General features: G+C 43.9%; 1 protein-coding gene across 1 annotated transcript; it reads right to left on the minus strand.

Moving 5' to 3' along the window:
• Positions 1-1,050: 1,050 nt before the first annotated feature.
• Positions 1,051-4,793, minus strand: MELLADRAFT_96134 (uncharacterized protein; the record flags this gene model as incomplete). The annotated part of the gene is made up of 7 exons (XM_007418532.1): positions 1,051-1,085; positions 1,175-1,384; positions 1,463-2,684; positions 2,787-3,880; positions 3,951-4,220; positions 4,329-4,418; positions 4,532-4,793. 7 exons carry the CDS (start codon positions 4,791-4,793, stop codon positions 1,051-1,053), a joined length of 3,183 nt encoding a protein of 1,060 aa, XP_007418594.1.
• Between the last annotated feature and the right edge of the window lie 5,741 nt (positions 4,794-10,534).

The raw sequence follows: 10,534 nt of genomic DNA on the forward strand, positions 1-10,534 counted from the left end.
CCCCGGACCCGTCAAGAAGCCCCGAAGACCCGGGGCTTTTGGGCCAGACCTGTGCAGCTCAGCCAGGCTCAGCCGCATCGATGATCAGTTGAGAGACTTTCAGGACAAACATTTTATAGACAGCGCAGAATGAATCATGTATCTAATTTCAAGACTTGAATATAATTGAATGTATGTAAGAACAAATCTTAGTGAACTTGAATGAAGAAGAAAAAAATTAAGCTTCATCATCATGTTCGTGAGCATTGGCTAATTGACGTCGCCGCTCCTCAGAGTATCGATTGATCAAAAGGTCCATTTTGATTGACTGAAACATGTCTTTGATAACTGACGGAACTGAATAGCATCCATCGGCTACCAGTGCGAAGTTGGAGCCATCTGATGGCTTGAATACATAGATGATATCACCTGCGTCGAGGAGACTGAAAGTCCAGAATGGCGACGATTCGGAGGTGGCCATCGCAACTGGCAAATTTGGTTTATAAGTCAAAACTTGGACACCTACATGTGAAAGTTTTTTCCTGGAAGCTGAACTAGTCACAAAAGCGTGCTTCTTGGAAATATATTCATATACAATCACGGTCCGACAGAGAAGCATTGTCTTGAAAAGAGACAAACGTGATCAGCACCTAAATCCAATAAATAGCTGAACATAAAAAAACACTTACTTGATTTTTAATCGCTAAGACGAATTTTCCAGGCTCGATGGGGTTTTCAGCCGTAATGAAACCTCCGTCAAAGAGCTGTTGTAGGTCAATTGATCGATGATGTGAAGTGTTTGTTATAGCACCAGCCAAATTTAATTTGATTTGAATATTCCAGCGATGTCTGCGTGCAGCACCAGTTGGTGTGCTGACCAGAGTCTTCATATACACCGCAATCGCCTTGGAACACTCACTCGGATTCATATCACCCGTTTTAGTTGTGTCAAAGTTTGGTCCTAGGTCATCGGGTTTGATGAGGAGTCGCTCGTTTCCTCTATGGCGAGCAAGCTGACTATCATGCATTGTGCGGATGTGAATTAGATTGGGGCCACAGAGCTCCCCATCTTCAACCAACACCCAGCGATCGTGGTTGGCCATATACTTAGCTGAGTGTGGGGGTGGACCTTGAAAAGATAACATTTGTAAGTTTTATATAATCAATTACAAAGCGTAATCAAGATTTTACTTACCACTTGGATTAAGCAAACTGGCAATGGAAATCGCCGCATTTTTGATGGCATCAGAGTCAACCTCATCGGGTACTTGATTGAGTAAGAGGTCAAGGGCGTTTTGATCTTTCGCTAACAAAGCAGCTTCGGAAAAAGCAAGCTCCTCAGGCCAGTCTCCAGACTCGGCGCTATATTTGACACAATAATCCTTTGTTGAACAAACCGATACATCTAAAAGAAGACATTAATCAGAAATAAAGCAATTAAACAAGATAGAAAGTTTAAAGTAACGTTTAAAAGTGTACATACCCGGAGTTTCATCCTCAATAGGTAATTCGAGTTCCTCAAGCACACGATCAACCTCCAGCTCTTCATCGTCTGGATCTACAGGACCCATGCCAGCTAACTCGGCCAAGCTGTTAGCAATTTGGTTGGCAATAGTGAGTTCATGTGCGATTTCGGAATTTGTCGGCCAAGTTTGGAGAAGGCGGAAGTTCTCAGCATCTTCTTCATCACCAAACGCATATTGGTATCCAGAGTGCAAGTGCTCAGAAGGTGGGATCTTGATTCTACCACTCATAGCGCTCTTAACCACCGCATGGATTTTCGGCATCATAAAACGAGCATCAAGGACTGAGAAACGTGGTGATATGACTCGCATCCAACCAAATATATGCTCGCAAGGTTCAGTTCCGTGTTTCCAAGGGAAGAGAGGAAATCCAGAATAGTAATCACGATGAGCTATGATTAACGCCAGAAGTGACTTAGGAAGAGTTGAAAAGATCTTGAATCCTGCATGTGAGATGCAATTCTGATGGAAACTCATGAGACCGTTGGTTTCTTTTTCGCGCTTTTGAAGGTACGCTTTCCAGCGTCGCATAAAGAAGCCTGCCGTCCACGCAGATCGTATACGCTCATGGTGTCGGATCTTCTTGTTCAGCCACGAATCAACCAACTCGCCGACGACATAAAGATATATGGTTAAACCGGTGTTGTTTTCAAGAGTGATTGCAGCGGCTAGAGTTGGAGCACAAAAAGTTCGCAGTGCACGCCCATCGTCCTGTTTGTCCGAATCAAAAACGTCTTTGGCGTGAAGAGGAGAGTTCGGCATTTTAAGTATCTCGGCAAGCTGCTGAATTGTAACGGTGTAATTTCCAATGACCAATAAGTGAGCACCTGAAAGTAACTGGTTGGCACCGGTCTTTCGCGCATGTTTGGGGTCTTGAATACATATGATTGGGCGAGGCGGTTCTCCGAAAAGCGGAATCTTGATATAAACATTGAGAGTTGCATTTGTATACGTATGAAATTGAGTCGACTTTTCAACTAGCTTTTCTTGTGCAGAAAGCTCAGTGGCAGCGCCGTCGGCGCCCATTGAAAGGATGTTGATACCAACCTCATGAGCAAGTGTGATGACCTCCTCGTGTTCTGATGCAATGTCGGTGGCTCCTTCATTCGTACGACTAGATAACAAGGCGACTACATATGTAGGGACGTTTGGGAGTGGTACCTGAATGGTATATGCACGTAACTAAGTCAAAAACATCAGTATCTAAATCAATCTTTATAGCTATGAGAAAAATGTAGAGTTGAGTGATAGGCTTACCTGCAAACATAATCGGTCCTCACTAACTATTTTCTCCACAAGGTCGCGGAGTTCCTTTGCATCTTCAAAAGGGACATCTGGACCCTGAGCACCTACCAAAGACCCGTTGTGGTGTCGAAGGGTTTTGACACATACTGTCTGATCCGAAGCCGCTGCAATGGGTCCCGAGTATCCCAAGGCTGCTAGATTCGCAGCAATGCGTTTGAAGTTGGAAAGATGGATTCCAGACTCCATTTTTCCACCGTCTCGAGCTTGAATTTGACGCTGACTTCGTGCAGTTCGACCGGCAAAAGTTTTAGTGAATAGGTTGAGAGCAGAACGGTTCATCGCACCAAGGGTGGTTAGACAGTCGTCAAGATAAGGATCCACTCGCATGCCTCGAAGAGATTTGCCGGCGTCTTCACGCTCCGCTCGCACAGTGACGCCCATGATCAAGCCTTTAACAGCATCGCGATTCTTGAAGAGTCCGTTTTTCGCCAAGATAGCTACATGAGATAAGTAAGCGCTAAAGTCTCCACCTTGTGACAATTCAAGTGACTTTTTACAAGTCCGAAGGTCACTAAACTGTACCAGTTTCGCATTATACGCATCAAGTAACATAAGTGTGTTATTGGTGTACTTGAGAGTTTCAGTTCCAGCGTAATCGTGATTGACTGCACTGGTTAAGCTGCTTAAATCTTTAAGTGTACAACACTTTGAGCAAGCTGTGTTCGGATCGGTGGTTCTGCGGACTAAAGTTTTGAGGCACTTTGGTGAGTAGATAGCGTTACGAGAGCCATGTCGTTTAACTAGCCATATAGCACGTGCATCCAAGGTATCTAGAAGCTTGGCCTTCTTGACTTTCGATAAGGATGATTCAGTTGTGTTTTCGCCAAACAGTTCCTTAACAACCTTGTGCCGAACACTACCACGATAAATTGAGCACGTATTTTCTAAAAACTGTTCGATGGTCTTTGTTGCTCGTGGGCGATCCCAAGTCTCATCTTTTAAACCAGGACATGCAACCTCGATATAGCCTCGTTTCAAACGCGGGACAGCAACTGGGTCCACAGGTGTGGACGAAAAGAAGCTCGTGAGGACTTGACTTGATCGAATATCAGCAGTCTTCTTCACACACCGAGCTGTTTGTATCAAGGGTGTAAGAAAATTTGATTGGGACTAGTTTCTTAATCAAGACAAATCAAGACTCACCAGTTTTCCAGTGCTCTTGTGCTGCCTCGGTTCGTCCTCCATGTAAGATTTTCTTCTGTGCTCCACAATGACACTGAAACTCTTTCCTTCTGATGAGTTCTTCAACATTGCATCGGTCACAGGGCTTGATAGGTGTTGACAAAGGACATAGCTTAAGCAAGTCGGCGACTGAGGCAATATACTCTCGTTTGGTGCTGGATTTGACTTCGACTGGCGGCTTCTTGGATATTAAAGCAGGTGATAAATCGGCTTCTTTAGGATCCTCGTCATCTGAGGTAATTAGATTAATCACGATGGGTTGATTTCGTTTGGCGGTAGGCTTTACAAGCTGGCTGACAGAGGCATTTGGATCCACATCAGGGTTAGAAACAACTCAACGTTTCTTTCCTTTGGATCCATCCGGAAGTGGAACTGCAGGACCAGCCGGTCCACCAGAATCGGGTAAATTGGGTGGTTGACACTCCAATTCTTCCTCAGTAATCAACTCTGAGGATTAAAGAATTCGAAATCAGCTTATATTTCAAACTTGAAACAAAAACGTACCTGAAACATGCAAGAGGAAATTCAAAACAAAAACATACCTTTAACATGCAAGAGGATATTCTCCATCTTGATCTTGACCAAGTTATCAGAAGCTGAATCCCATCCGGGCGGCTTGACGAGTCTTCTAGCCTTGTCCTCGTCCGAGTCCCACATCTCGTGCTTGCGAGCTTTGCTGAGCCAGTTCACCACAAGTTTAAGTCCATAAGGACCTTTTCGAATATTGAGGGATCCATCACGAAGACCAAACACCGCATCTAGCTTACTATTAGCTACGTACCACATACCCTCTTCTTCATACATAGGAGGAAGATATGGGGCCTCTGTGAATGTCTTGTAAATTTCGTCGGAGGTAGTTGCTACTTGGATGATGGCCGAGTTTTCCGTTAAGCGGATAATATCGGCAGTGATTTGATCAAGTGATGGCATGGTTGTATATGTAAGGTATGCAGTCTTAAGATAGCGGTTATAGCGGTTATAGTGCTTGAATATCCAAAGTAATTGCTGTAAATCTTGTAAATCTTTGAAGATCTTGGATGATTAAGGTTTTTGCGGGAGTGTGTGCAACATAAACTTTGCAAAATCTCGGTGGTGGATCGGAATACATCGGAATATACAGGAAACATAAACTTTGCAAAATCTCGGTGGTGGATCGGAATACATCGGAATATACAGGATGTTGTGCTATGTTGTGCTGACTGCGGCGTGACAGGCGTGACCACAACCGGCCCGGCCACATGCTCAAGTCCCCAAACCCGACTTCTCCCGTCAGAAGCATGAGACGGAGCCATTGGATTCCCGACATGTTTTTTTATAACACTATCAGAACAAATTAACTGTAAAATAGACTAGTACACCTTAGAGGAAAAGCGGCCATCTAATCAAAATCAGTTCTACTCTGTGACATTAAGATAGTACAATAACTTTTGAAAAGTCCAAGCTTTGAGCTTTTGATTCCCTTTATACGTTTTTTTTTTTTTTTTAAAATCCATCTTTAGGCTTTTAGCCCACCCGCAGGAAAGCGATGGACCCCCATCATCGTGTTAAGGATGCTGGAGTCATTAGACTCAAGAAACTTCTTGCGTTCTCCGTATAGGAAACAGTCCAAGTTGGTGTTTAGAGCTAGAATGGTTAACCTTTTTGATATATGTCTCGAACGCCTGTTTCCCTGGGTGAACCCAGGAGGTCGTCGAACCCTTATAGGGATTGAACATAATCTGTACGTATGCTTGTGTTTTAGAGTCCACTGCGACTAATTTGAAAAATGTCTCACCAGCCCATGGTTCCAAGACGGTACTTGGGGGCTGGTGAACCCTCAAGGGATTGAACAGATTTCTGTATGTAACGGTTATTTTTAAAGTCCTGGGACTAGAAGATGCGTTGTCTCGAAGCCCTATGTATCCAAGACGTATCTTGGAGGTCAACGAACCCGTGAGGGATTGAACAGCGATCGTATAACGTAATGGGTGGACCCTCAAAGTTATCGTCTTTCTTCCGTCACTTCGTAAACCTGTTTCGTGGTCGCCCTCTTTAGGGTATTGTCCTGTGTATAAGAATGAAAATGCATAAATCTTTTAGTTTGGAGAATGAAGTCTGCTAAAGCGGGGAAGCCTTTTGGAGTATCTAGTAATTTCTTGGCATTGTTCCAGTTGACCTTGATCTCTTCCTTTCGGAGGCGAGTTCTGAATTTTTTCCGGGCTTTTGAGTGTTTCCTACAATACAAAAGAAAATGTTCAGTGTTCTCTTTCAGCCCACAATGTGGGCACAGAGGTGAGTCAACTAGGTTACGTTTGAACAAGTGTTCATTCAAAGGGCTATATTTGGCTCTAAGCTGGAAGATCGCAGCCGCCCCACCTTTCTCCATTCCTTGTAAACTTAATGAGATATCTTTAGGGTCTGTCTTAAAAGGATTTTTACCTGGTTTAAATACTAAATCTTTGATGTTAAAGTTTTCGTTAGTTCTTTCCTTCAAACTTCCTAAACTTGTGGGGATCGTTATTGCGTTCGGGTTGTTGTTTGCTGCACCTTTTGCTAATTCATCTGCTTTTTTGTTAAGTTCTATACCTGTATGACCTGGAGTCCAGTAAAGTCTAATTTTTGCGTCAGTGGGGAGTCTGCGGATGTTAGTTTGTATTTTAATGATTAGATGTTGGCCTGATGTTTGTCTAGGCGCTTCGTGGATTAGTCTCAACACTCCTTGATTATCACTGAATATTGCAAGTTCTTTCAGTGGTGGTCTGTTCCGTCTGAAGAGTTCGTTAGCTAGTTCGGTTGCTTGGAAAATCCCCATGAGCTCAGCCTCGTGATTTGAGAAGTTGTGTTGAAAGTTGATTGATACTGTTTTATTCGTCGTTTCCGTTACCGCTGAGGCACCTCCTCCTTCTTCACTCACTGAACCATCTGTAAATATGATGAGTGCCTTCTTATTTGCTTCGTCTTCTACTTGTTTTGGAATTAATTCTGTCGCTTCATCTTTGGATTTGTCTAGGTTAATGACTTGGCCCAGATTAGTTGTCCATGGGGGGAAAGAATGAGCGTGGATTGTCTCCATCTCCTCTTCCATTAGCAGTTTGAGATCTTGACTTCGTACTACATCTTGGATTGGTCCTTTGTGCGTTTTCGTTTGTAGCTTTAGTTCATGTTGGATGAAGATGTTTGTCGGGTGGTCTTGTGGTGCTGTAAGTCGTTTGAGAAGGAATTTATGGTGTCGCCTGGCTGCTATCAGCGTGAATGGGGTCATGTACGCGTCATGGGTGAGCATGTCGGTTGACGTTCCTTTGAATGCTCCTAGGATGATTCTATTTGCTGAGTTCTGTAATTGGGAGAGGATCTTATCAGCTTTGTTAAGGTTCTTTTCCGTGCACCAAACTATACTTCCGTATAATATGCGCGGTAGTAGAATTGCTAGTGTTAGTTTCTTGACTTCTTTAGGCGATAGGCCTGAATAGCATTTGTTGAGCCGTTGTAGTTGGCCAATTGTAAATTCGCCTATCTTTTTCATTTGTTGAAGGTGATGGTTGAATAGGAGTTTGGTGTCAAACCAGACTCCAAGCCACTTAACTTCACTTTTTGGGTTTTAGTCGAGTGTCGCCAAAAGAGAACTCCGGGAAGGATTTTATCCTTTTGTTGGTGAAGTGGATGAGCTGAGCTTTTTTCCTATCGAAGATGGCCCCGTGAGTGTTGGCCCATCTTAGTGATTTGTTTGCTTGATCCTGTAATTTAGACATATTAGTTTCAAAGGACTTCGATGAGACAACGTGAACCACGTCATCTATAAATCCAATGGATAGGTTGTTCGCTCTCGGTGACAATGGAGTTGAGCTTAGTAGAGATGAGTTGTAGATGATGTAGAGAATGACTGAAAGAGGAGATCCTTGGGGGAGGCCATTATCAATATTGAATTTGTCTGAGGTGAAATCTTGTAACCTAAGGTTTGTTGTTCTTTCTGTAAGGAAGCCATGGATTTGTTGAATCAGGTACCTCGGGTAGTTCTGGACAAGGAGAGTGTTCATGAGTCTTTCACGGTGTACAGAGGGATACGCCGATTTCACGTCTAGGAAGAGGGCTGTTACCACTTCATCCTTTCGCCATTTTTCCTTAATCCATGAGGTGAGGATTATTAAGGCATCATCGGTTGAACATTGTCTTCTTCCACCCATATGACCTTGAGCTAGTTTCTGATGTGTTTTGGTCCAGTGAGTAATTCGGTTCGTGACGATCTTTTCTAAGATTTTACCCAGACAGCTTAAGAGAGCTATCGGTCGGTATGAGTTAGGCTCTGAATACGTGTCTTTGCCGCTCTTCCTGATAATGATTGTGACTGCTGATCGCCACGCGTTGGGAAAATATCCTAGTCTGAAGCAGGCGTTAAAAATCTTGATCAATTCGTCTGTAATCGCTGGGCTAGCTAATTTGATAATTTCGTTCGAGATCTGGTCTCCTCCTTTGGCCTTTTGGTTTGGAAGTGAGTCGATCACCCTGTTTAATTCGTCTAATGTGATTGTAGGGAATTCAAAGGGAGGGTTCTGAATCGGGGGATTCCTAGCTTGGGTCAAGTCCGAGAGGTCTGCGTCGATATGGGCTACTGATGTGCCATAATAGAGTAATTTGGCCTGTTCTTCTTTTGTCGTGGCGATGGACCCATCTTCTTTCTTGAGTGGGGCTACTTCACCTGTGGCTTTCGTTTTGACAAATTTGAAGGCTTTAAAGGGAGTCGTTTCCTGAGCAGGATGCTAAGTATTTTTTCCAGTGATTTGATTTCGTACGCATCACCTGCTCCTTGAAGAAGGTCTGCCATTCATCGTAGCATTTTCGAGCTTCGGGTGAGTTGGACCTGAGCCACCATTTTCTGGCACGGTTACGGTTTTTGAGGATCGGATTCAGGACATCTTTGTCCCACCAGCTCTTGTATTTGTTGATGTTAGTCTTGACTTTCTTTCCTTGGTTGTTGGCTGCTTCTAAGATTCAGAATATTGGCAGCGCAACGAAATTTACGAGCCGAATTTCCGAGCCAAGTCGAGTCAAGCCAATTTCACACATCTGCGAAATACAGATACCTTTACGGATGACAGTAGTTTCACACGTCCCAAAGTAGGTGACTTGACAACGGCCTCTTCTGGAAAAGAAAACTATCGAACATATCCCAATCGAGATGTCCCAATCTAGCGAGCATGCGCATGCCTCCAGGCAGTTCTGCATGTCTCCTCCAGCGTTCTCGTTCAAAATAAAACTTTGCCCCATGTCAATTGCACTACTATTGCAGTTTGCAAACGTATTATGTGAGTTTGAAAAGAAAGGCAACACCGTGCCCAAACTATCAATGCCCTGCTGAAAGGATTGACGCAATCCAACGAACCGCATATGTATATACATACATGGAATTGAAAAAGATGACTTCCATTTCCCCAATGAATGTTGTAGCTGAGATTTTAGCCGCCGCCAAAACCATCCGAGCGCTGCTCAGAGGCTTGATTCTGCGTAACTTTAGTATCTTCAACACCTCCTGAACACCTCCTGCTCAATTCCCTCAATAAATCCCTATTATTGTCATACCTTGCGCTCGCCAATATATCACTATGCTAGTCGTAGACCTCGTCAAAAAACTTGCCAAGTCTTACCCCGATACGCTCAGTACCCTCACTGTCAGCCAGCTTACCAAATTTACAGCACTGTCTGCTGAATTTATCAACAGGACCGATGGTGTTTATGGACAATCACCCCACAAAGCGCCCATCGAGTTACTCACCCACAGCCTTGATCCCGGCCAAACCATGGCCACTTGGGCTAGACTTTGGAACGTGTTATACTATCACCTCCCAGACTGTGCATACGACACCAAAATTTTCGAAAAAAACGGCATTCCTTTCATCCATCGGCCCAAAGATGCACTCATCATTCCTGAGCGAACCATCAATCCACCTACCAAGCATTGCCTCTCCTGCACCACGGAGGCCCGTGGCGACCCAGTCACTCTTGACATTCGAACCCAAGTCTATGGGTACTTGTTTGATATTGGTGGCATTGAATCGATCCAGTCCTTTTCCGGTTACTGTCGTCGTAAGTAATCATACTTGATACTACTTGTATGATGGCTGACAATGTATGATGGCGATCACTGGTTTGAACTTTGTAGAATGTAAGGTCACATACAGACCCTGTTACGTCCGTCGGGGTGATGTCCGTGAATACTACACCTTAGAAGAAGGTCATCCCAAAGATTTTTTTCAAGTAACTCGACACTACTTTATGACACATAGACTTGCTGATCACCTCAACCACCTGCAAGCTATTGGTGTGTAAGTCATTTTCGATAATTTCACTCACTCTGATGCAAGACGTTACCCATTCCCCTAAGGCTATATTGACATCCACAATCCATGTTTTCCCAGAGTCAGCATATACAACCTTGTGATAATATATAATCGAGCACATGCGACCTTCAATAAATCTTACTCCAATGATTTTCGGCAAGCTAGATACACACGTCAGATCAGTCCCCACGTGATGTCTATATGAGTGGCTCTGTCTCGATTGATGCGAACCTT

Source organism: Melampsora larici-populina (genome assembly GCF_000204055.1).
Source record: "Melampsora larici-populina 98AG31 unplaced genomic scaffold MELLAscaffold_95, whole genome shotgun sequence".
Classification (NCBI taxonomy): Eukaryota; Fungi; Basidiomycota; class Pucciniomycetes; order Pucciniales; family Melampsoraceae; genus Melampsora; species Melampsora laricis-populina.